The 27,362-nt window shown below is 38.4% G+C and overlaps 1 protein-coding gene across 1 annotated transcript; it reads right to left on the minus strand.

Moving 5' to 3' along the window:
- Positions 1-59: 59 nt before the first annotated feature.
- Positions 60-23,451, minus strand: si:ch1073-396h14.1 (disintegrin and metalloproteinase domain-containing protein 10). Its single transcript, XM_067513544.1, has 15 exons — positions 23,226-23,451; positions 22,115-22,262; positions 21,772-21,890; positions 21,309-21,464; positions 16,513-16,598; positions 15,529-15,651; positions 12,702-12,794; positions 12,215-12,383; positions 8,081-8,244; positions 5,028-5,199; positions 4,758-4,902; positions 4,471-4,654; positions 3,476-3,575; positions 3,155-3,375; positions 60-1,444 (listed from the first exon to the last, which is right to left on the minus strand). Exons 1-15 carry the CDS (start codon positions 23,284-23,286, stop codon positions 1,340-1,342), a joined length of 2,046 nt encoding a protein of 681 aa, XP_067369645.1. The 5' UTR covers positions 23,287-23,451; the 3' UTR covers positions 60-1,339.
- Between the last annotated feature and the right edge of the window lie 3,911 nt (positions 23,452-27,362).

A 27,362-nucleotide genomic window follows, 5' to 3' on the forward strand; every position in this document is an offset into this window, starting at 1 on the left:
TAAATCCTCACCTTAATCTTTAAACAGTTCATTTTTAACACTCACATTTACAAGCTGAAGGTCATTGAATATTTATTATGAAAGCAAAATGAATGTTTAATACAAATATTTTAACATTTCATACTCTGTCACATCTGTTTTTGATATAGACATGCTAGGAATGGTTGAATTACCCCAAATAAGCTCTGTGATTTCTATATGACCTTGCAGCTGTGACGCCATTGTGCTTGTTGTTGTCAAGGTGAAACTAGAGACCCCAGAGAGACATCAGCAGGCTACTGGTGTCAAATTCAAAATTGAAATGGATTTTTCACTAAACACACCTTTAGGTTATGCTATTTAATGCAATTAATATAAGTAGAGGACACAATGTTCACATGCTAACTTAACAAACTTAAAATACTCCACTAGTATATACTAGTATATACTACTCCATTAGTAAAAGTCCTGCAAGCCCACCAGAGTACAAGTAAAAAGAACAGCACTGTTATCAGCAAAATGTACAGTATCTCCAACCTTGAGCTGTTCTGAAAACAGTGACAAGATAACACAACAGCACATAGCTAATGAACTGTAATAACAACCCCAAACAAAAACTATTTTTTAAGAGGTCACAACTGAAAAAGGATGTGTATTTCTTAGGTTGAGCAAATCTTTCAAATTTAAAGCAAGAATTTTTGGCATACAACTACTTTACCCACTGCAAAACTGCACGGATGAAGGCAAGCAAACTGAAAATGTCAAAACGTCAGCAATACTTGCTGTGCATCGAACAGCTTTATGTTAGACCACTGTGTTTGGGCTTGTTTTAACTTGTGCCAGACATTCCGGCTTTGCTTTGATTCCACAGGTCTGAGACCTGAGACTCACCATAGAAAAATCACATCACACCAACTAGACCCTGATAAAAGCGATAAGGCAAAACGTGTTGATACAACAATAAATTTATTGATATTCTACTAATATTGCTGGCACTTTGACTCTTAATATTAAATCTTAATATTAAAAGGTAGTTGTATGTTGCTGTCCAATACCTGTAGTGAGGTAACTTTCCATTTTTACTTCCAAATGGTAATAGAGTACCTTGGTAACTGTACTTTAATTAATTTCCTCCACCGTAAATTATTAGCAATACTTTCTGGGACGACAAACCTGTCCATGGGCTCTCTATTCATTGAAACATACTGTAAGCATTTCCCCCTCAGTAAAAATATTTAAGGCAGCATTTGGGTCAAAGGCCATATGTAAGTGGCCTCTAATTTCAACTTGTTGTCTCACTCTGTCTCCTGTGACAATATTGTCAATTGATGGAAACCTAGCAGGGATCAAAAGCTGGAAGTCACTCTGAGTCTCTGGTGTCCAGCGTGCGGCTGCAGATGCACACGATGCAGCCCATCACTCCAGACAAAGTCAAGATGGCCAGCAGGATGGCCCACCAATTAGCCTGGAGAGAACCAGTGAAAAAGCATTACACAAATCCTGCCTTGTGAATATCTTTGTAATAAGCTAAAGTGTTGCTGTCCTAACACTAATTTAGTCAGTCTGACTGCTTCTTTCATAACTTCCTTTTTTTAGGGGGCTAAACTGCAACTGCAGAGTAATAATAAATAAATATCATATTTATTTATGAGGTTTTTATAGATAATAGTCTGATACAACGGCCTTGCAATAAATAATATTAAATGCTGCAAGTTTTCCTTTCATGTCCACAATAAATGTAAATATATAACTAATATTGAATTAAAATTAATTTAAATAACTGTTATATTCTGTACTGTACTTCTACTTATTGGCAGTAAAACAAATAACAGTTGACAGCAAGTGCAGTTCAGAAACCCTTTTTGGTGAAAGGAATAATTGTTATAGTCGGTTTGTGTTGAACTTACAGGGTAAACACGTCACTGAATCAGAGCTATATAACAATTAATATATGAATCTCAACCATAGCAGGTTTGGCCACAGTTATCCCATACATCTAGCTATTATTTATAAGGCAACTCAAGGGATGCTATCAAATACCTACTGACAATCCACATCTTATAGAAATAGTTATAATTCCAAGTCAAGTACAATATCCTGACCCATTTCTAATTTAGTTACTATTTTGAAAAATATTTTTGTTTGTACCCTCTTTGTCATGAACTGTGAAGTTTTCCTTGTTTTTCAAATGACTCGCTCAAACACGTCTGCGCAGCATAAAATGAGGCAGTGCAAAAGTTATAGTGAAACAGCAAAATGATTTTTGGAGTGAAGGGTCACTTCTGTCACCAGTGATATCTGATTCACAAGATCCTCTTTAACCCAAATGGGCATTCCTGATTCTCCACATTGCCCTAGGAAACTAAATCTCAGCTACCACTGAAACATTGAAGACAGCTGAACATTACAACAGGAAGTTTAACAAAGACAATGGATTGAACAGAGGATGTGACTATAGGCACAGACAGTATTTTCAGCTCTTAGAGGGCTGAAGCCTCTAAGTCACTATGTGTTCAAATTTATTATAATATAACATATAATAATAAACATAATAATAATGACTATTCAGCTACTACAATGATTTTTCATCATTATAAGTAACTCAACTGGTCAATGAGTGGAGTTAAAGGTGCAGTGCAGTTTGCAATTAAAAATCAATCTTTTTTTTAAAATTAATTTCTGGTGGAAGAACATTTGTAGTAGCTGAATGTGCATGAAGTTTTTTGATGCATCCATCCATCCATCCATTCATTATCTACAATTGCTTATCCTGTGTAGGGTTGTGGGGGGGCTGGAGCCTTTTTCAGCTGTCATTGGGCAAGACACGGGGCAAACACTGGACAGGTCATCAGTCTGTCTTAGGACCAACACAGAGAGACACATACAGACAGACAACCATTCACAGTAACATTCACACCTGTGGGCAATTTAGAGCCACTGACCTATAATGTATCCCTTTGGACTGTGGGAGAAAACTGGAGGACCGGGAGGAAACCAACGCAAGCGTGAAGAGAACATGCAAGCTCTAAATATTATGTTGATGATGTGAAAATAAATCTTTGTTTTACTCTTTCTGCCACTTGAAAATAAGGGGATGTAATTCTGTTGCACCCAACTGCACATGAAGGTGTTCTTTTCAATTTCACATGTCAAACTGATGATATGAGTCCTTCACCTTCATCCACTCTGCCATGTCATCAAATTCATCCAAATGAAGAAAGGAGTTCTTTAGTCTGGCAATGGGCCCGTCTGCATTCAGCAGGCGACACACATGGAATTTGTCACAGTATCCTCTGTTCTCAGAGCACGGGGCCCCACCTACCAGGGGCAATGCTTTTCTCTGAAAGTGATGAGACAGCACAGAGGAGGTGGTGCTGGCACACGTCTCAGGCTTATCTGTCAAAGACACAGAGAATATAATCAGAATACATATAGAAAAACTGCTTATGGCTGCTCACATTGGTAGTATAATTACAACATAAGCTAAAGTATTTACCAGGCTGTTGGCAGCACAAGTGGCATTTCTCCATCATGGAGTTTCCTGGGCAGTCACATTGCTCCAGGTTGTACTTCACACACACAGACTCAGCACAGACCTGCAGAGAGAGAGAGAGTCAAGATTTATACAAGTATAAACAAAAGCATCACTAATTCGACTCTGACCAGACCCGGGTGAAACAGGCCAACGACATCCAAATTATGTTAAAGTTTTAATTAATTCACTTTAGTGTGTTTGTAGGTAAGTTTCTGTTTTCTGTTGAGTTGATTCTAGGAATGATTCAGGAAACAATGTGATATTAGCTGAAATAATTTATGATTAATTTGGACATTATAACTGAACCTTCATCTTCATTCTTGGATTTGTACCTTCCCACACTCCCCTCAAGCCCAAGAGGGCTTTTCCAGCTTTTTAGATCAGGCTCCAATAGGTTAGCACATTAACAGCACCTCAGGATAATAAAATATGGAAAACATATGATAAACCAACATCTACACTGCTTGCCTTTGCTTCTCAGAGAATGATGTAAATCAGTGCTGTTGTAACACCATGTTGGATTAGATCTTTTGTGAGCAAAGCTGTGTGATAATGGTGTGTTAGCAAATGAAGTATTTAATGAGCCCACTTCTTGGATAGATGGAGCTCCAAATAACCTGTATGTGTTTATAAATACTTATGCAAAATGATTGTTTGGAATCAAAGATAATGACAAAAAACAAGGATGATGTTCATAGATGCACTTTAAGGTACAGACACACCAGGTGGTGTGTTTGCATGTGTCCCTGTAACGTGACATCAGACGTTTGTTACTGTGAGACTGTTTTGTCATCTGCTTAACACTGAAGAAGAAGAATGAAACTCAACCTAGCTGAAGATTTAGTGTTTTTGCTTTTGGACCAGTTTTGCAACATCTCTGAACACTTTGCCTAATTGTTGAGCAATGGAGTTGAACCATGTTGAGTCACAGTGTGATGTAGTGGTGGCCCTCTCACCCCGTTCAGGCAGACACGTGTGCCCTGGCTGCAGATAGTAAGGTTTTCCTTGGCACTCGGCTCTGGGCAGAAAGGGGACAGACCAGAGCACACACTCTTTTTCTGACACTCTGTCTCCTCACCACACATCTGACCCGCTGGCTTGAACTCACAGGCTTGACTGCAGCACAGGCCCTGATTTGGACTAATAGATGAATGAGTAAATGACATAGTCAAAGTGACAGAAACAATTCTCAATGCTTCCCGTGGTGAATTTGATGGTCTGTGTATGTTAATCCACACAGTACCTGCAGACTTTATCAGGTTTGAGGCGACACTGGATGCCTACAGGCTCCTTGGTACTGTAGCAGCAGAGGTCTGTGTCATTATGGCCAACATCACACTCCTCATCTTCCTCTACAATCTTGTTTCCACAGATGGGCTGATCACTCGCTGCATGGTCAAAGAAGAGCAGACAAATACACACAAGCAGGTAAATGCACACATACACATACATGGAAGTAAAGGCAAATAGTTATTTATTGGAAGAGACATGTCAACAATCTTTACTTTCTCACCCACAAAGCAGTTGTCCTTCTTCACTTTGAGAATATTGGTGATGTGTGTGATGCTGCAGTGGGAAAATTTGGCATTGTTCTCAAGCTCATCGTCTGTGGCCTGAGGGAACATCAGGTACCTGCCTTTACCTCCAGTAGAACCCAGATCTCCACAGTTAGAGCCTTCATCATGCTGAAATAGAGAAAAGTAATAATGAAATAATGATTTACAGTTTTTGTTTTGATAGGTTACAGTTCCTAACACCAGTTGATGGGGGTGGTTATTTGAATTATTTCCACCTACTCAGGTGCAGCAAAAATTTGATTAATATTTGATTAAAATTTCATCTTAATCACAATTAGGCAATAGGAAGTTTAAACATATTATACACACCTTTTCTTGCATCACTCCATTTGCCTATAAAGGTCAGATCTGAGTTTAAGGGGCTTCAATTAAACTACAGGATTTTAAAAAGCATGACACCAGTGTATCTATGAGACCTGTTTAATCCCTATGTCCCATCTAGACTCCTCCACTCTCAGTCATCAGGATTATTATAAATCCCTAGAGTTAAGAAAAGATCAGCTCTTCTTTTCTCCTTTGGAATAATGTTCCTGTCTCTATTAGACGGTCAAACGTCTTTTTAAAATTAGATCTAAATTAGATCTTTTTATATGCTGCCAAGGAACAAGTTGTCACCTTTGATTTATTGTTACTAATATGTTTGCTTTTTTTGTTATGTGTTTTTTAAAAATATTTTTTTAAGTTTTATGCCGTGTGTTAAATTAAATTATTAATATTGTTGATGGGCATTGTTTGTTGCTTGTGACTGATGAGCAGCACTTTCAAAGGCTTGTACAAGAAATGTGCTATAGACATAAAGCGTAATAATAATAATAATAATAATAATAATAATAATAATAATAATAATAATAATAATAATAATAATGATAATAATGTTGTTGTTGTTGTTGTTGGTGGTGGTGGTGGTGGTGGTGGTGGTGGTCTCGGTAGATTGTTTGTCCCATCAACCCAAATTTTCAGACAATTGAAGCAGAATCTGATGGCCCTGAAACAGCTGAATAACCCTGTATTCCTCATGTGGGACAGTAAGGACAGAACATAGAGTTCCTTCTGCTTTACCCAGATCTGTGAAACATTTTCCTAGACAATGCCTGGACCGGAAAGAATTTACAACAATTTACAACAGGTATTTCTGCTTCTATGCTTGATTAGTCTGATTGAAACAATGAGTTCCAATTGTATGGCGTTCACTTTATTTATCAATATTTAGTGTTTTTTGTTTAACTGAGCTAAGCCACAGCTGAGCATTATTGCTAAACTTTTTAAAGATACTACATTTATTTTTATTTCTGTTGTGATTTATTACTATCATGTCAGCCCAGTCTTAAATGGTTTCCTGTTCTTTTGCCTCAGCCATTTTGTGGTCTCTTAAGATCTACACACTTGAGCTGAAAACTAATATGCTCTAATGTATGCCCGCACTGTCTCTCTGTTAATGCTGCAGAGATGAAAAAAAAAATAAGAAAAGAAATAATTTCAGTATTCTGAGTCAAAAAGTACTCAGAATAAAAAAGTGTTCTGTCAATTTGCAGATTTCCTGTTTTCCTTGTTTTCCTCTTCAGCATCTGTGGTGGTTATCAACTAACAGCATTAACTAAATATATAAATAACCGGAGCAACAAATTTTGCAGTCACTGCACAAATCCATGGTTGGGAAAGGGAAGTAGGCCAAAGGCCGAAACAGCTCTTAATAACCTTCCCCTATTTCCCTCCACCGTGCTTAGTACAGATCTCAGATGACAAGCGTGATCTCTTCATGTGCTTCTTCCGGCCTGTCTTTTCCAGAAAAAAATAAGGCATGCCTATCACAGAGGCAGGACACCAGGACAGAGCAGGAGAACATTCTGCAGGGTGTGAAATTGCAGAACTAATCTGCTCAGGAGTGCCTCAAAGGACCCTCTGTGGAAGTGTCAATGACAGAGGGGCGGGGTAAAAAGGCTGCAGGAATTTTCAGCAGTGGGAGAAAGGTTGCAGGTGTTAGCAGCTGTGAGCAGCTCACATGCAGTGAGGTGCATGAATTTGATTTTATAATTGTTGTGAGGTTTTCGGAGCTTACATGTAAAGATATTAAAGTACCTTTAATTAGAGACCTTCTTGTTCTCCTGTTGGAGATAATCCAATAAGCCTTGTGCCACGGTTCTGTATAAAACACACCAGCCAATAAAGGTCAAGGTCTCTAATGCCCACATAAGTGAATCATTCACAGACAGTTTGTTCCAGTGCAGTGTAAACAGCCATGTATGCCTTGTGAGAATATGTGAAGTAAATCTAAAGTTTGACATAGAATTACGGTCAAACATACACCTGAAATAATACACTCTACTGAACAAAGGTAAATATTATAATGCCATTTCTTTGATCAGATTTGCACTGAATAGTCCTTATAGAAACCAGACATGAGCAGTCAGTTTAACAAGCTTTCACAGAAGCCCATTCCTGGAACTGGAAAACAAACAGTGCACACATTGTTAATGTTTTAAGTACACTTGTGTATATCCTGTTAGGTAATGTTACAGTGTCTACTGTCTAAAATGCCTGCTGCAGCTCCTAAAGCATCCATGAGAGAACAATAGTTTGCTCTAACACAGCTTGTGGTTATTGTCACAGTTCCTGTTTCAGCCCTGTCTCCTGCCATTCTCGAACCACTCACCAGATGCCCTCACACATTCCCTCCATTGGCAGCCACCAGACCCACCTTCACACTCACCTGTTACTCATTCCACTCTTTACTTTCTATAGTATCCAGTCTATAAAGCTGGGGCCCACACTAAATGAAGACTAGTGTTTAACTGTAAATATCTGCTGCTGAGTCTCAAATTACTTGAATTCAACATACCACCATTGCAGTTGTATTTTGTTGTTACAAATTATGTTATAGTACATGCATATTATAACATATTCCAGTGAAATTTATTTTGATTTCACCGACTAAAAGTAGACAGAGTGAATTTTAGAGCATCGGGCAGATAGTGAAGAGGATGCCACTCACCGGAGATCCCAGGCTGTGGCCAAGTTCGTGAGCAAGGGTAAGCTGAATGTGCCTAGGAGGCAAGTACCGTCCGTAGTTCTGAATTGTGACAAGGCCTGTGTTCAGGGTTAAGGTCCGGCTGTCCTGCAGGGTGGTGTATTTGGAACATATTCCTCCCCAGTTATCTGAAGAGTACAGAGATGAGAAAATAAAAATGTAAAAAATCAAGTGAGATTTGAAATACACAACATCCAGATTTGAGAAAATTGGTTTCAGGTGTTTATATGATGATCAACATGCACACAATCAAAATATAGAGTACGGGGGCCCGCAGGACTTCAAAATCTGGGAAGAAGCCAATTGTAGTCCTCCAGAGTCACTTTTTTGTCATAAATAAAAGTTACCACTGATTACATTTTTTAATTTGCACTAGTACTGTGAGAGTATGTTCCCTATATATTATATTAGGACCTGAACAGTGACCTTTACTGTAAACCTTATAGTTTAGGTATTTAACTGTATGTAGCTCACAGCTGGTTTTGTTTAACAAAATGTTAGAAGGCATACATCCTTTGGCACTAAATGCAAAGTTGACAGCTCATGGGCTCTTGAACATTTGGTGATTGCACAAAATTGCTACTGTTAAACCTTTTTTGACAATGCAGAAAACATGAAGCGAGCAGGGAGCTGAAGGGCCAATGAAACTTTGGGCTACTTGGAATACCCTAAACCAAGAATGTTGTGCTAATCTTCGTCTTACCCCTGAGGCCCCTGGGTCAAGAGCGGAGGACAAACAGACCTGGAGATCTGCTTAGCTCTTCCACAGTGGTTTTACATCAAAGCCTGAAAGCCATTGCCTGCGGATTTAGAGCTATCTATTTAGAGCTATCCCCACAATTACAAACACATTCAAATGAGTGCATGGCTGTACTGTGATATCACCTCTCAGCTGGTCAGCCAGCGAACTAGTTTAACTTTAGCCAGTCTTTTTCAAGCTCATTACCTGTGATATGGTTCCTTAATTGACTGGTCATGCAAACTTTATTTATACAACAAATGTGCCTTATTGTTTTCTGGAAAATGTGTTTTAGGACTCTTGCTTATTGAATTGTTTGATTGTTACAGGCACTTTCACAGTCTTGTGTTTTTATTGTATTATATTTCCTTGTAGCACAATATTGATCTTAAGCAAACTCAATCAGCTGTAGTGTTAGTTCATGTACCTATGTCTAGTCTGTGCCTCATTGGTTCCTTCCATTTGAGCCCACATGTGGTTTAAGTTGGAGGTCTTAGCAGTTCCCACATGGTCACATGAATTTTATGTAACACCTATTACACAATGTGGCCTGCCCCACAACCTTTTCTGATGGTGAGGCGTTTAAGGTGCCTGTTTTTTTTAGAAAATCGGCTCCCGTGTTAGGAAAATATGAGTTCACCAGGTGCCTCAGTACTGTGGGAACCAAACACGGCATCTGGATCTTCCTCCAGCATGTTTTTGTTACACAGGGGGCGTATGTGTGACGTCCAGGAACAGTTAGGGACACTTAGAGGTCAGAAAACAAAAACAAAAGTGCCCCCTTTATCTCTGCTGCTGTGGAACACAATGAGGAACTGTGGAGGTTTAGAGTCACACTACCATCATACAGGTGAACAAGCTGCCAATCACAAAGTAGTAACCTGCAGTAACAGAGTCATATAACGTTTTTTTGGCCTCAGGGAAAACAAGCAAAAATGTAATTATAAATAATATAATACTCCACACTGCTAAAAGCTTAAAAAGTAGTTTAACCGCCAGGCAAGACTGCACCAGTCATGTAAATCAAAAATTCTGGACACAGTTCTCCTGCATTCCCCTGTCTTAACCTAAAGTGGCCCCCTAATGGCCTATTCAAAGAGCTGGCTTTCCTAGAAAGAGTGTTACTTTGTTCTGTGTTTTTTTGGCAGCACAAGCAGATAGGGGCTCCTTTCCTCCTTCTCGTCTTCACCGCCAAAAGGAGCTATAGAGAAAGACTCCTATTATTAGCTCAGCGGATAAAGACCATTTGGAGAGATAAACAGACTCCAATAGGAGGAAACATCCTCACACACTGTGAAATACAAACAGAACAAGAAACATATACACATGTAACACCCACTTAAAACATATTTTTGTTCGTACAGTGTCAAGTAACATCACAGAGAAACATATGCAGGGAAACTCATTTAGTCAGATACTCCATGCACACGTAGGTAAACACTCGCTTCACATGGTTTCATATCCACAAGCAAACAATAGTAAAGGGGAGGTCTTTCCTTAGATAAACACACACGGGGGAGTTGACCTAAAAACACGCGAAGGGCTTTGATCGCTCAAACACCAAACCGATAGCGGTTCTACTCTGGAAGTCAACCAGTAGTACTGTAAATAATGTAACTGCATCCTGCGACTTCTAATCATTGCTCTCATTGTCTCCAGAGTTCAGTGACCTTCATGTTGAAAATCTGAATGGGATTTATGTGCATTTTGAGACTAAAGTGACCTGCTGGAAACAAAAGACTTAATCTCTCCGGAATGCAACACAGCTCACACAACAGGAATTGAAAGTTGCTCCAGTAGATGACAAACAATGTCCCCATCTAATATTAATATGTAATCCATTGCAAATAAAATGCAGCTTGGGATATAAATTAATTGTTCATTCTAAATTGTGTTGCACTGAGTTGTTTTTAAATAAGCAGTGACAAATAGACAAGAATAGTTCGAACATAGTTTCACAGAGTTGGACTGTTACCCTGTGGGTGGTCCCCTTAAATTAAAACAAACAAACTGTTTCTAATCATTTATCTGTTACAATATTTCATGGATTTATTACATTGTTGAAACTCCTGAAGTGCATTAAAGGTATAGACACACCATAGAACTTTAGCCAGAGAGTGGGGGGTTTGTAATGACATGAATAATAGTGCATAGTGATGGTTAATATAGTGCTAGTGCCAAGCAGGTGAGAACAGTATTTAGAGATGTATATTTCAAACATCTACTGTTACTTATACAGTATTTATCATAATACTAGTATTTTGTTCTTCGTGAGGACAAATGGCCACACAGCAGTCTAAAAAAGGCCTGAACAGCACCAAATACAACATGTGGAAATCTGTTCTTCAGTCACACTGAGGAGAAGAAGGAATGTTACTAGTCTGGAAGAAGCTTAAGACATTTGGGCCCCAACCCCCCATACATCTCAAATGTATTAACACGCAACTTTGAGAAGCTAAAGGAAGGGATGGGGGATGTGTGTTAGCATGCGAGTGCGGGGTGTACCCTCCTGTAGCTGCAGAGGCATCAGGGTGGTTAGTAAGGGCAACTAATAAACTGGTGGATGTAGGTTAGGAGATCCTGAGGTGGAGCTTTTCTCTTGGTGGACGGCAAACATTATCTAAACTCTGCTCTCACTCAGGGACAGTCACATGAGACTGAAATTTTACAATGTCACAATGGACGGACAATGTGTGTGTATGTGTATGTGTGCGCGTTCCTCACATGAGATGTCACCATGGCAACCATACTGTGGAATGTAGTTGCCAATGTTTAAGGCATCTGGGAGGCGTGTGTGTGTGTGTGTGTGTGTGTTTGTGTGTGTGTGTGTTGCTAGCTCCATAATCACATGTCATCATGGTGGTCTGGTGTCTCACACCCCCCAGCATAGCCAATCAGAAGCTTCGAATGAGACAGTGACATAGGCTCCTACTATGACAATTCCCTCATACATGTTATACTTACAATCCAACATCACCACACACACACACAGACTTTCATGCTTCCCTACCTAAGATTTGTTCTATATTTTATCTCTTACTCTCACTTCACCTAAATTTAACAGATACATATATAAAGCGATGAGTAGGTATCAGATGCAGACCCATTACTAAGAGTTTAAATGACACAGGGGCATTTGGCTGCCCGACAAGTTTCTTTGGTCGGGCAAAGCGACTCATTTTTAAACATAAGTTTCCTATTGTCACAGTTAAGTCAATAATTATTAATACCAAGTGCGTGGGGAACAAGTGGAAGACAATAATGATGTTTTAAACACATCAGAGTCAGTTACTGTTCAAACCAAGGCTTTGTTTATCTTTTAATTTGTGGACACATGTGACACGCCAAGTCTGACTCACCAGCTCTGCCCTCCCAGGCGAGCCCCAGCAATCCACTGTAGTCTCTGTTAGTGAGAAGGTAGGAAAGACAGAAATTGCCCCAGTTCTTCGTAGAGTAGAGATTTAGCAGTTTCTCAGGCCCAATGTACAGAGGATACAGAGGATCATCTTTATCCTCCTCAGTCATTATCTGCAGAAAGAAAGTGCTGAATCTGTGATTGAGCTCACTTGAAATTCAAAAACATAAATTACAAACAATTACACATTTTTCCACGGCTCTGTCATTTTGGGGCTGGGAGTTAGTCCTTGTTTGATTATCACTGGTGAAAGATACATCTGAGGCCATCTCTTAATCATTCATTTTAGCAAGAAGGTCATGCAGTGAATAAAGTTTGAGAGCCAGGGTTGCTGGATTTGTGGACCTTATTAGTGGCCTACATGTGAAGTAATTCACACTAGGATTTTAAACAACCATGTCATTGAAACCATGAAACTGCGAGGATCTTACACTGAGGGATTTCACTTGGAAGTTGATCAGCTTCATTCCATCGAAGTCCACATTGTCATAGATGTCATTCACAGCTCGTATGTAGGAAGCAACCTTAAGAAATACAAGAAAGAGTCTGATGTACTGCTATTAAAATGTCCTGTTTTTGTTCGATGCAGACTTTACAATACTAGAAGGCAGGTTTGATGATCAGATTATTTACATAGTATTTCTCAGATAATTTATCTATAAAAGTCTCTGAACACACATAATACAAAAAATTTAAAACAAATCTTTGTTAGGTAAACTTTCAGGAGTAGTAGGTGGCACAGCCCATCACACAATCAGAGAGGCACGTGCAAAGCAGTCACATGCGAAGGTCTGAGTTTTTACTCAAAAACTCTATACAGCAGGAGATGTACTTATTGGAGAGTTTCCATGGGAATTTCCAAAAATATATTGTATTTATCAATACCTTTGACACAGAAGTAATTAAAACCCGGTCAGCAGTGATTGACTCTAGCGTTTTGTCTATTCTGCATCACTTACACTGTATTTTCTCACCCGGTGAAACAAAGGTCTGGCACTCCTCCAGGCACAACAACAAGTGTGTGTGTGTTATGATGGAATAAACTTGAAGGGAGGTGATGAGAGGACAGACAGCAGCAGGAAGGCTGCAGCGAAAAGTAACAGTGTGTGGCCACAGAAAACAGCTAAGCACAGATATACTTACTTATTAACAGTCCTTGTTCCTTGTTTAAATTAAGAGATTTAATTTAAAAAAGCACAGATGCAGTTCAACAAACACACTGGTAACACACAAATGGAAGCATTCCAAACTGAACTGAACCTGGATCAGATGCTAAGAGTATGAATTATATATATAAAATAATTAGGTGAGATTAAATACCTGTGCTGTTATAATTTTGCATCACAAATTGAGTGCAATAATAAATACTGTTTATTTCATTTAGCAGGACTCTCCTACCAGTCTTTGGCAAAATTAAGTGTCAAAATCGCCTTTCATGTGACCTTTGCTTTAATTACAAAAGCTTTGTTCAGACAGAGAAACTTCAACACAGACACTTAAATCACTGTTACATTGCTTATTGCACTGAGGCAAAACAGGCACAGCAGCAGCTGCAGCAGTAGCTGCCAACTTTTAACCCAGTCTATTACTCAAATCTGAAACCAAGATCTGTTTAAACCAGAAACTGTTAAATAAAACAAATTAACCTGTCGAATCAACTTTAGCCACTAAAAACTTCTTCTTCTGACTCTTCTCAATAAAGCTCTTTTTATTTCATAAGTTCAGTACAATGTGTAACACATTTACATTTTGACCACAGGGTTCACAGAGTTCAGTCTTCAAATCAACTTGTTTTTTCACAATCTCACAGTAGAGATTCTCTGTGCTAACATCTGAGCTCCAGTTGATATCAGCTTAATAGCTGTTGGTAAGGGGCACTCTGGAGCAGCTGGGTGCTTCTGAGGGGACGAACAGGAGGTGACACAGGCCCAGTTTGCTTTATAACTATGTGCAGTGGCAGTTCTGTAACAGACCTAATACACATATCACAGAGGCCTTGTTGGCCAAATGTGCTGTATGTGCTGCTACGCTCTTGGAGAATGAGAATGTTCTCACCGTCCTGTCTGCATCTCCAGCGAGTCAGTGCTCCAGACCTCTTTTTATCTGGGTCAGTGTTTAGAAACAAAACAAACGCGAAAGAGCACAGATCTTGCGCCAACTGAATCTTTATACATATTGAAACAGGTTAACTAAACTAACAAAACTGGCACGTATTTCACTTGTTTTATTGAATTAAGATTGCAGCATGGTGTACCCAAGTTTGTAAAAGTTTGTAAACAAATCATGCATTGCTCAACCCATGGTTAAGGAAATCCTGTCATATTTTGATACTCATGCTGCTCTGTTCACTCCAGAAATTCCTGAGTGTGTGGGGCCTGAAATATCAGGCACCTCTGAAACCACATCTACTGAGAGTAGGAAATAATTCCTGGTCCTACATTTATGAGAAGGAGTAAGAGAAATTTATAAACATTCTTAAAAATGTACTAGAGGCCCGGAGGTGTTCCATCTGGTTAGGAGTAGCCAAGAGATTAAGACAGAGCACTGAGACTCTGAGACAACAGATGTTTTTAATATTTAATAACAGAGCTCATTAAAAGATATTTTTTGGACAAAATTAAAAAATATGTATTTATATGACAGATCTAGGATTGAATAGACTGGGTCTTTGAAAAAGAAGAACACATGTTGGGTAGGCTATATACCACTAAAGTTGTAACTTTGCACATTTTATGAACATGGATGATTTGAATCAATTACACCTCAGATATTAAAAATAAGAATCAAACTTTGAAGGCTCCACTATGCATTTAGCCTATCTCATCTGCAAATCGTTAGTTTAACTGGCATTGCTGGAATCACTGACAACAACCCTCAATAAAATCATCACCCTAAGGACCAAAAAGGGTGTGTAGTAAAAACATTATGGCAGCATTAACACTCATGTTAAGTATCCATTATTCCAGAAGCACCCACTCGCCTTAAGATTCGTAACAGAAAGTGGACTAAAACTTAAATGATATGGAGTGATCCTAGAAGTAATTCTGAGGCGCAGTTAACACAGGCCCAGATGTCTGAAGCATCTAGTTTTATCTTTAAGGAGGACATTTTTGACAAAGAAACAAAAACCTCTGGGGTCTCTACTTTAAGCCAAAAATATTTTGAATGAATTTAGAATGTTTTTTCTTGTTAACCCTGCTGACTGAAACTGAAGATGATGTGTTTTTCTGTATTAAATATGAAGTACTGTCTTGTTACCTGGGCCACAACTGCCTCCACAGACTTGAACCTCTGGTAGTAGCGGTGGTCAACATGGAGGTGGAGCAAGCAGCTGCTCTTTGACTCATCGATTGTCCTCCTGGACCGACTCGCTGGTACCTCCTGTGGATCAAAATGCACAGTGGACCGATTTAAAGTGTGAAATAGCCTAAGTATCATAACCCAAGAATAATCCATTATTCACGGATTATAAAATAATTTCTCTTTGCTATGCAGATGGAAAATCATGAAACTCATTAGATCAAAAAATTACTACACATTAAAGACGGGATCTGTCTAAAGACAAATATTGACATAGTGCTGGTACTGGTGCCCCAGTGGTAGCGAGGCTGTGTTGCAACAGGAACCCAATTTGGATACTCCACACGGAACAACATCTGTTTAGATCATTTCATGACCAAAGAGTGGAAATGATCTCGACTAGTAGGCATGTTGTTAAAAATGGATCAATACTAATATCCACTGTTGACAATGGACACAAGGACAACCACCTAATTGGTCAAAGGTGAACAACAAAAAGGGCACCCAAAGGAGCCATTAGCTAAATAGATTTGCCAGATGCTTGTTCCAACGGTTTTATAATAAGTATACAACACAGTCAAGGTCATCAAGTTTGCACCTGCAGAAGATACTGCAAATGCATTTGTGGGCTTAGTGAAGTAGCTCACTTATACACTTTCTGAAGTATCTATGCTCTCTTCTTTGTATTTCACACATTATTCAATATAAGCTCATTACATGCATCTAGTGTGTTATGTGTGTGTGACCCCACTAGCTAAACTGACCATAAATTTGGTCAGTTATTAAAGATTAATCAGTCACACAAACTCCCTCCAAGAAAAGCTTTGGGCTCTGAGTTAATTGGCAATGAATGTTAGAAAATACTGAACGTGAGGACAGGAAAAATATAGGCCAGCCAGAGTCTGTTTAACTGCTTTTGTGTTTGCTGAGGTGATGGCTTACCTTATCTGGTCTAAAGCTTTGGGCAAGGATATTTAGATATTTTGCACCACAGAATCCATAAGGGTGAGATCCCATGGAGGGCAGGACTAGATGAACACAAACACAAAAATGTACACCTGGATATGGTTAATATTTAAAAAAAGACTTATCTACTTTGGTTCCTGTGTAGCACTCTCTGTGTGTGTCTGTGTGTCTGTATGTTTGCAGGGACAGTGAATAAGAAAGCAATGCTGAATGATTGAAAGCTTGTCAGAAGCCATGATGCAATGATTGATGCAATAGTGATGGCAGGCAGACATGGGAGGCATTACATTTGCATAAACTTGAATCATGTTGCATTGTAGAAGCCAGAGAATTGCACAAAAAGAGCCAAAAAGTAAACGTAAATGTAAAAGTTCACTGCTTGAAAAAGGTCAGAATTATGTAAAATATGTTTCAGTGGTATTATTCAGAAAATCTGTGGTTATAGCTGAAACTAATGCTGATAAAACAGCCAATCCAGCAATAAATTGTAGCCAAAAATAACTTTAAATTCCACAAAGTAGAGTCACATGACTAATAATAATACCTTCCACATATAATTTACAATAATAAGAGAGTCCAGGAATCAGGCAACATTTTTGCCAGTTAACCATGCATGAGTGCTCCGTACGTGTGTGAAACCACTTTGCATCTGACATAAGAGACAGAGACCACGTGATTGGATCACACCATCCTACGAAAGTTCTCCAACCAATAAGCAACCTAATATTTGTTCTATACTTTCATGAGTTGGAATGGGTTGTGGGGGGGACGTGGAGGCCTAAATACTGGGTATCGACGAACTGATGGAATTATTTCCAGACATTTCTACTTACCCTTCCTGTCTTTGTATAGGTAGTCAGTGTGTCTCAGTCTTCTCACAAATATTGAGAGACATGTGTTCCTGGCCTGTGTTGCCAAGAGAATCCATTTATTTCTGCTTTTGCAAGAACAGCCAAGGAAAGAAAAGGATTTCCCCCATGAAAAATCTGTGTCACATTTCAGTCAAGCCTTTCATTCCCAGCAGCTGTTGGAAACTAGGTCTACTGTTAAAAGTAATGCAGAAAATCTGCCAGAACCTCGAAATAACAGTTAAGACTAAACCACCTCATACACATAGTCTCACTACACAACCACACTACATTTACAACCTTTTTAAAGCAGCTACAAAGGGAAAACCATTCCTACCCTAAAGTAACTTCTCAAATACTTAATGAATTAACCTCTGGCCAGTCTAAGTGCCTTCAAGTGCTCCATTGGTTTGCTCAAACAGTCCTGGACACACGCTAAATACTACAGTCTGTGTGCATTATATGTCTCTCACAGTACTTAAGGAATACATGTTGATTTTATTGCTCTTTATCAGAAGAGTTTGTAAAAACAATATCATTCCCACTATTGCAAGATATTCTATGCTGCATGCAGTCCAAATATGCTGTATTTACTCTCCACATATGGCATGATACTATTGAAATCATGCAGTCTTGCAACTATATGTCAACAAAACAGATAATCTTGACAGATAATCTTTCAACACTGATGCACAAGCTTCAGCCAGCATTCAATAACTTATTGTAATTTGACAGTCAGTGTATCAATATTATGCAGAAGTTGGCTGGATACTTTTTACTTAAGATTTAACAGTTTAAAATTTCAACAAAGTCTCCAGTTATGTTTCCAAGCAACATATTTTTAAAATCCAAAGATTGGATCATGTCAACTAGACTTCTTTCTTACTGGTTAGAAATATTTCGCTATTTATTAAAGCAGCTTCTTCAGACTGAGTAAAAGGGGCTAGGGAACCCATTTATATCCTTCACAGAAGGCCTTTCTTCCACCCTGGCCTGAATAGGCTTGTTAAGGTTGGAGGAAACAGGTTGTTTTCCTCTTCTAGTCTTCGACTGTAAGGGCATCAGTGGTGGGGCTGCTAGTGAAGAGGGAAGGATACCATGTACCATACAGGATACCATGGTTTCATCAGCATCAACTTTCAGCTTTCTGATCCAAGCTGCAAGAACAAACTTTTGTATGAAGTGACTGTTTGGTGATCAGTGTGTCCAACCTGTCAAACCCCTTCTTTTGGTCTTTCTATTTTGTTGTGTTTACTGTACTTTATTTCTTTTTGTGGTTGGAGGACTAAGGATGAAAATTAGCTTCTAGCTAAATCTTTAAAGAAATGTGTTTATAATGAGTGTTCTCAACAAATAAACTAATAAAGGAAATGAAATTAAAATTGTGGTATAGGTTATATATAATAGTGATAGGATGGCAGCCAAGTATTTTGCGATGCTGTAAGTAACTGAGTTGATGCTGCTCCTTCCTTATGTATCTTGGAGAGTCCATACATGCTTATCCAATATAAAGGCGATGGTAGGTCACCCTATCAATTGCGTAGTATCTCAGTTTTAAACAGTCTATAACCTTTTTTCTTGTAGTCGCTGGTGGGATCTCTTTTTGTGTGAGGCTTTGCCCTCTGCATCTGAGGATAAGGCGTAGTTGGTTTCTGTAGTCTGGTGCTTTTCATGCTGTCCATCCATATTCCTGCACCAATTTCAGGGTCTGAATAATAACTTATTCAAAATTCAGTCTGAATAATAACTTATTCAGACTGCAGAAGCTGCTTGGATAGGTAGCAAAATGTTTCTAACAAAGAAGAAAGTCCAGTTGATATGATTTAATCTTCAGATTATCAAACCTGGATGAAACAAAGGGATCACTTACAGTGGATTTATTAAATACAAGCACAAACTTCATGCATCTTTTTTGTATTGTTTCTTTTACTCATTTACAGCAGTTTATTTTATTAAATTACATTTAAAATGGTTTTGATCATCACTGAATGATTGTAAGACCGTTGGTAGTTAAATAAACATAATAGTCTAATCTTTTAAATAATTGCATTTATTTATTTACTAGCAAGAGAGTGTAAAAGTAAAAAGTATTAACCATAGTCACATGGCACTTATATTTTTCAATTTATTAATTAGGAATACTGCCAGTATAGCATCAATCTACTGTGTTCAGTTTATTACTACAGTACACTTCCTAGATCAATATATTAATGCTTTTAAATTTAAATGTAAACTAAAACAGTTTAACGGATAAAAAGGGGGAATGTTCGCGAATAGCTGTCTTAATGTCATTACACTGTATCTGATGAGAAATGACCCCCCCGATGATGCCCTGTGTCCCACATCTGATGGATCTCACAGTATATTGCAGGGGACAAAAAGTTTTTAATGTAACCTTTAGTGGCCTCAAAAGACAACCACAGGAAGTGGAAATGCACACAGGAGAAGATGCATTACGTCAGCTCCTCGTGTCTAAATTTATCACTATGTATGGAACCATTAATTGTTAATACAGATAGCATGTGGCAAATCTTTCACTGTTTCCTGCAGATGTGCTGGCATGGGTATGCAAGAACAGGATGTTGTCAGCAGTAATGCTATTTAATTTAGAGGTACCGTTTTGTAAAAAGAGTTGTAAAAAGAGTTGAAGGCAGACATAGTGTTTTTTTAGACTTAAGGACAAACAAATATTTTTGGGCGAAATTTGCTTTCAGAAAAAAACCCCTCAGAAATAGTTTGAAGCAAATGTGCACATGTTGCCAGTGATACAGATAGCAAAGAACATGGATATTGTCACACAAAAAACATTTTGACATTTTGCCACATGCTATCTCTGAATGGTAAACAGCATCTGGCCAAATATAAAACGGACATAATTTGAATCCAACGTTTGTCCTAATTTGTTGTTGTCATATCTGACTCCAACGCATTCAAGCATTATTCTTTACATGTTCATTTCCTCTTTTCTACACTGGACCTTCCTTCCCCTTTATCTCCAAACTTTTCTCCTGACTTTAGCCCACATCTTTCTTACTTCTCCTCTTACAAAAGTCATGCCACCTTTGTATTAAGTTTTCTTTGGCCAGTATCCTGCTTGAGTCTTAACAGGGACTCTGAGCTCTAAATAGGGCCTGTTGTTGCATTATGACTCCACCCTTACTATTTACTGCTTTAAGGGCACAGCTGGTTGGCTGACCACTAGTAACCTAAGATTGTACTACAGCTGAAACATAGCAAAAAAGAGCAATGAGGATCAGTAATGTGGGAAAACTGGATGTGTATTGCTATAGCTGTCCTATTGTGAGACTGCTATGAATGTGAACTGTGAAGGGAATTTACTGTACTCAAGCAAGGAAATTCTTTTTCACTATGCAAAGAGACTGTTCTGTCCTGATACTTTTAATTAGGACCCAATTATGATAAAATCTGGGTCAGATACTCCCTGATCACACCTCATATCTGGAGCATATCTTTAGATTGAGACCACTTTCCAGGTGTAAAAATATTATTATAAATACTGAATGGTACTATGGGACAGCTGTGATATTATTGAAATCTGGAATAAATATATTCCTTTGACATGATTCATGTCGTATATGGTAGCTGTTCACTATTCCGCAATATTATATACACTACTATTCGGCTTTCACACCAAATTTCAGAATGCACCTAAAAGGCACTATAACCTTACAGGTGAACTTAATTTGACCTTCTCTAAACTTTTGAATGTCCAGTACTTAATGCATAAACAGGTGATTAATTACATAAATCCCGTTCCACATGCACAAGATTTAGATTTGCTTTTTTTATCGTGACTGATGGATCAAAGTCAGAAATACCTGAGCTGCCAATAATACTTGAAATTAATACTTAACGAATTTTTTGCAGATTATTCTTATCTAACATTTTTAAAACAAGTCTTACCCATGTCATTCTCATGGTAGATTATAGAGTGATGATCTGTTTGCCTGCTTGTGTATCTATGAACCGGCTCTATGTGATACGTCCCATTGTCTGTATGGATGGTTCCTTCAAATTGACCCTGTAATACAGAGCCATGACAGGCTGAACGATTTTCACCTGCAAGACAAGGTCAAGTGAGACAACAGATAACAAATTAAATGGATTAAATGCTAAGAAAATAAGTCACAAGAGAAGAGGTGGGAGACAAGAGAGGGACAGCAACTAATTTATTCTGATTTAGTCCAGTTAGATCATTTGGTAATTGGGAGTAGTTACCCACAAACAGATGTCAACTGAGTGTAGTTGATTAATAGATTGTGATAAAAATAAATAAATAAATTCATTATTAAAAATACCAATTAAATAAATAAATTCCTTTCCCAGTTTTCCTTTTCACTGGCCCAGATTTCCTTCTCATACACACCCTCCAGAATTCCTGAATATATGTGGGAAAGGTCGGCTGATGTGGACCCATTTTCACTGACCATGATGAAGTTTTGGGAAAATGCTGAAGCATTTCGCCTCAAACGCAGGCGAAAATTTCTAAAAGCGAACAGAAACACAGGTCAAAGCTTTTAAGTGTTGTCAAATGTACATAGATCTACAGCAGGTTAATAAAGATTGTTACCAAATGCTCGACATGTTTGGTCTGTTGATTTAGAGATTTAGAGACAAAGGGCTGGTTCAAACAGATGTATACTATAATTCACCAGCTGTTTAATAGTACATTTGATGCAGCTGCCCAAGCTGGAGAAATATGACGTTACCTCTGAAAAGCTCTGAACTCCAAATGCAGTGTATATTCCTGTGGGTGCACGGCTTTCCTGGCTCTCACATGCCTCCTGTGAAAATCCTCCCTGTCGTATGACAAACCCTCATAATGTTTTATGTATGGACTGATGCCAGTCACAGCTCCTGATGAAAAGGCAGATTTTCCAGTTACGTACATGGCACAGATGGACTTTTAAAACCATATTATTATTCAAACATATACACGTCTCACTGTATTCTTCAACTGATTGCTATTTGTTGTGAATATGTAGCTTTATAACAGTTATTTGCATTAATTAAATGGTCTGCACTCAAAGCACTTTACACTGCTTCTTATTCACCCATTCACACTCACAATCACACACCGATGGGGGAGCTGCTGTGCAGCTGGCCAACACTCACCGGGAGCAACTAAGTTGGGGTTCAGTGTCTTGCTCAAGGACACTTTGACATGTGACCGGAGGAGCCGGGGATTGAACCATCAACTGTGAGATTGGTGGACAACCGCTCTACCTTCCTGCGTCACAGCCGTTGCAAATTTACTTCTGAGGAGTTGGTCATTTACTGGATCCATTTATTGTTTGCTTTGCCTACAGTCAAAGTAAATAATAAATAGTATCACTGTACAATTTCCTCACAACTCAAAATCAGTTTTGATGCGATGTGATAAATGACTATACTTACAAACACTTATTTGTTATTACAAGAAACATTCATCTTAATCAACACTTCAATCAACACGACCATTAAACTTAATATTGCTAAGCCTCATTATTGAGTGTTGTCTCTGAAAGACCTGGGACAATCTAAGGAGGGGCTTGCATGTCTGTTTAAGGCATTATTTCTTGATTACTGTAGCCCCCTTTAAACACAGTCACCTAACCTCTTAATGTACCCCACTAATCGCAAATAAGTCAAACACTTTGTTTAGGCCAAGAAGTTTTACATGAGGGCTCCATTTAGCAGCATTCTTAAGCGGACAGGATGAGACATGTTCAAGGCCTGAAAGCCAGAACATCTCAGTGGCTGAAAACACACACACACACACACACACACACACACACACACACACACACACACACACACACACACACACACACACACTACCTGTAATCCTTTCGTGGCAGTTGAACAACAGCAGCAGCAGAGAGTAAAGATGAGCCCCCATGATCTCCTCACACTCGTGTTCCTTCACCTGCAGTCTTTCTCCTCGTTCACTTACTTCTCCCTCTTTTTTTCATCCCTTTTCTTCCTATCTCTCTCTTCACTAGTCTTATACCTGTGACTTTCCACACTGGAATGTGACTACAGTAGCTAGGACGTTCAAGCTAGAACTCAGCATGAGTATATGAGCACTGACACAGTGGGGAGGCATATTCAGACTTGTTTACTAGCGTGAGTTATCCACACAGTTTAAGGAAGGCTTTAGAATCCTTTTCTGAAATGGTAAATATAAATCACAGGAAGAAAGCCATTGTAGCTGTCATTTAAGCTTACCTTGGAGAGTAAACATCTTCGAATATAGAAATCTAATTTAAACTGATGAAATTAATCAAAGTATCCAAAAGTAATCAGAACTAGATGGTTAACTAAAAATTAATCATATCAACATGTTGACATTTAAACACTCGCAATATTAATATCCTGATGTTTTGCAGATATGATATTTACCATCTTCACCATCTGGCTTTAGCATATTAGTGTGTCAACATTTGCTAATTGGCATTTAACTAGGTGAGTATAGGTGAGACTAGTATTGCATAAATAATTATTTTTCCAATTAAAGTCTTTCCAAGTATATACATACTTATTGCCAATCTGATACAATCAAGTAGATGTTGAAGTGTGTCATTGTAAAAGTGAGCATTTTGACTACGTTCATACCTACAGTTTAAATATTAGTTATTAGTAATAAAGATACTGTAATACTAATACTAATACTGAGATACTGACCAAAGAACTAGATAAACAGATCATGCCCCAAAAACAAAACATTGCAATAGGTCTCATAGATTGTAAAAGCCATGATTTGACCTTTAATTAGATTTCTTTATATCCTGACAAAGAACAAACACTTCCCAAAGTTCTTATTATAGACCATTGTGTGGTTGAGAAAGTGCTAAAATGGTGAAGTGCTAAATAGAAGAAGCAATCATTGTATGGCTCTTAGTATGTCAGAGGTATTTTGTGGGCTCGTTATAAGCGAAATGTGACAGTTTTAGGCAACTTTGAGGAACTGAAGCAGATCAGGTCATTTGACCTGGAAATGATTTAAATAAAAACAGAGGTTTTACTGCTTTAAATAAATGCCACCTCTGATGTTTGAACTTCTGTACAGAAATTAGCAACAAGTTCACATTACTCACACATTATAATTCTGTCTTATTATTTTCTACTAAATAATCTATGCTTGCACAAGAAATGGACAGGATCAGCACAATGTATAGATTTCCTGTGTGGGATAATGTGATGTAGCAGTGGCCCCCTGATTGCAGATGGTTTCAGATTATTACAGAGAAAGGAGAGACTGTGCCAGCACCAACGTAGCAAATAGTTGAGCTCAGTTACTCACTAAACAGCAACAATTCACAGCTGCTTCTCTTGTTAATGATTTTATTAGAGAAGCAGCTGTGATTAGTTGCTGTTTAGTGAGTTTAGATAAAAACTAAGATAACAGTCACTGCAGAGATCATTACACACTACAGATCAAGAGTCACGTTTTCTTACATCATTAAACCCTTTACTGGGTGGTACTATTAAGCCAGTGGATGCTAGTTTATGGGGTTTCTAGAGGCCAGTAGGTGCTAATAATGTGCACCAAGTAAGTAGATTGATTTTATATTAGACAGCTCATAGACATATAAAGATCCTGTAAAAATAAAGGTGAAGTCATTTACATTTTCCAAAACACTGCAAAGAACATATTATTCTTTATTCTATAATTGGATCCCTATTAATATGTATAAAATAGTGGCTATTTTTGCAGACACCTGCAGCATCCAACATACCAGTCTATTTACACTAAAGGTCCAGAAGTCTACATTTCAAACAGTTTATTTTAATTTTAGTCTCATGTAATCAACTCAGTGGGTCCAAACACTCTGATCCTTTGTAGTTTAAAGAAACTGAGGTCCAGATCTTTGAAATGTTGGACCTAACTGTTGGTTGGCAGTATCTGGACACTGACATAACATCTTCGTCTGGGTAACATCGAGCTGTATAACATAATACTATAGATGTCACCCTTGGGCAGCTGAGATGTTACTACAGACTACATACTACACCGCTAACATACTCTGAAAGGTCAGACTTTTACTGCCTGCTTCAGAGCTTAACCTCCCCCATCTTTAAGTCATCTACAAAGAGCCACCCCTAGAAACCTCCGGCGTCACACTGATTGGCCGAAAAGTGATCACCCGGATCTGAACCATGACATCACATACACTCAGACACACCCATAAGTACAGGCTTACACAAAAATGCACTTACACACACATTCCCCTACTTGTCACTGCTCTCTCAGTAAAAAGAAGTGCAATTTAACACCATCATACATTCTTCAGTTTATCCTTTTCTACAACCACGTACAAAGTTTTAAGCTGGCTGAATGTATTTTTTCACATTGAAAAAAGAGGTTTTTCTTGTAAGCGCTTTTAAAAAAATTAAAGGAAACATTACATTCGTACATTCGTACAAAAACCTGCACAAGTTTTATACTGAAGAAAATTCCCTTTCCTGTTAATACCCTTGTTTAATGAGTGGGGAGGTTATTTCAGGACATTGACTTTACACAGTGAGGTGACTGAAACTCAAGCTTTTCCTTGTGACATGTAGTTTAACTTACTGCCCAAATTAGATCATTTTTTTGAGAGTTACCAATACCATATTCTTGACATTGATTAATCCATTTGGAGTGAAACCATGTCTTATTTTTCTTTTGTAAAATTTTTACATGAACAGCAAACTGTAGGCTAGCAAAGAAAAATAGAAGAAAAAGTTATTTTCAGAACACTGTAAATGATGTAAGGTTCTAACGAGATTTACTTACTACTTGCCTGAAATGTACTCATGGGGGTTTCTAGTTGCCTTTGAGGCTAACTGAGTCTAACACTACATGTGACATCGAATGTGACCCTACAAATGTCTGGTATTTAGTGCCAGACAAAGGATCTTTGTATAATTGATGTGGCAGCAGACCCTCAGCAAGTTTTTTGCTTCTCGCGTGGGTTCATAGGCTATGGGAATTATCAAATCAAATCTTTCTGCTGACACAGCCACCTGTTAACCCCTTGACAGATATGACCTATTTCACAAAGGACCACCGCCTTCCCTTTTTCATGCCTGGGCATCGCACATTGTCCAGTCTATGTCACACTCCATAATGAGTGCATTGTATTCAAGGCTCTGACACAGATCTGGGTCGATCAGATAACCAAGCAGTCATCCATCCCTGTCTGTTTACTGAGGCATCTGATGCTTTTGCCTGGACTGTGATAGCTATGATACTCTCCGCTGAAGATATATCTTTTCCCATGATGCTAAGCATCTATTATATAACATAGTTGCATAGTTTGCTATGTCTAACACACACACACACACTGCACCACTCTGCGGCATAGACTGTTTCAGTCTATGCCAATTTAAGTGTCTATCTACACTTAAATTGTCAATAATTATTTATTTTAACATGACTATATATGCTATTGTGAAGCATCTGTGCAATTTGTGGGTAAATAATTTAGTAAAACACGCAAAGTTTATACTAATAGAAAGTACAAGTAAAGTTTTACTCTCTAAACTGCATCTAACAAAGTATATTAAGAAGTCATCTGAAGGCAGGTTTATCATGTTTGTTACAATAAGCATCTCTAATTTCAGTGGCAAAGAGCAGACCAGCTAATGCATGAGTGATCCAATCCAATGCAATGCCTCCCCCTATAGAAAACCCCTGCAAATACACCTTGAAGAGCCTGGAGCCTTCATGGACTGTTTTCTTATGTGTGGCTTATTTTTCTATGGTCTGTAAGTTCAGTTGCTGTTTTCCTGCACATACTCTTAAGCATGCTATTTTCATTCACAAATTTTTATTCATGTATTTTTAATATAGATTTTTCTGAAGTGCAACATAGTGACAGTGCTAGAAAGTCCCTAATTTGAATCCTGGCCAGCTGCGGCCTTTCTGGAGTTTGGATGTCCTGTCTGTCCTTGTGTGGGTTGCTCCAGTTTTCTCCCACATTCCAAAGG

This window comes from Channa argus, chromosome 8, assembly GCF_033026475.1.
Source record: "Channa argus isolate prfri chromosome 8, Channa argus male v1.0, whole genome shotgun sequence".
Taxonomy (NCBI): Eukaryota; Metazoa; Chordata; class Actinopteri; order Anabantiformes; family Channidae; genus Channa; species Channa argus.

What these genes read in the sequence shown, in the direction of transcription:
- si:ch1073-396h14.1 (XM_067513544.1), bottom strand. Translation starts at nt 23,286, where the DNA reads ATGGGGGCTCATCTTTACTCTCTGCTGCTGCTGTTGTTCAACTGCCAC. An exon ending in CTACCATGAGAATGACATGG is followed by an intron (nt 16,599 to 21,308) that starts GTAAGACTTGTT and finishes GTGTTCATCTAG; the next exon opens with TCCTGCCCTCCATGGGATCT. An exon ending in ACATGGCAGAGTGGATGAAG is followed by an intron (nt 1,445 to 3,154) that starts GTGAAGGACTCA and finishes GGTTCTCTCCAG; the next exon opens with GCTAATTGGTGGGCCATCCT.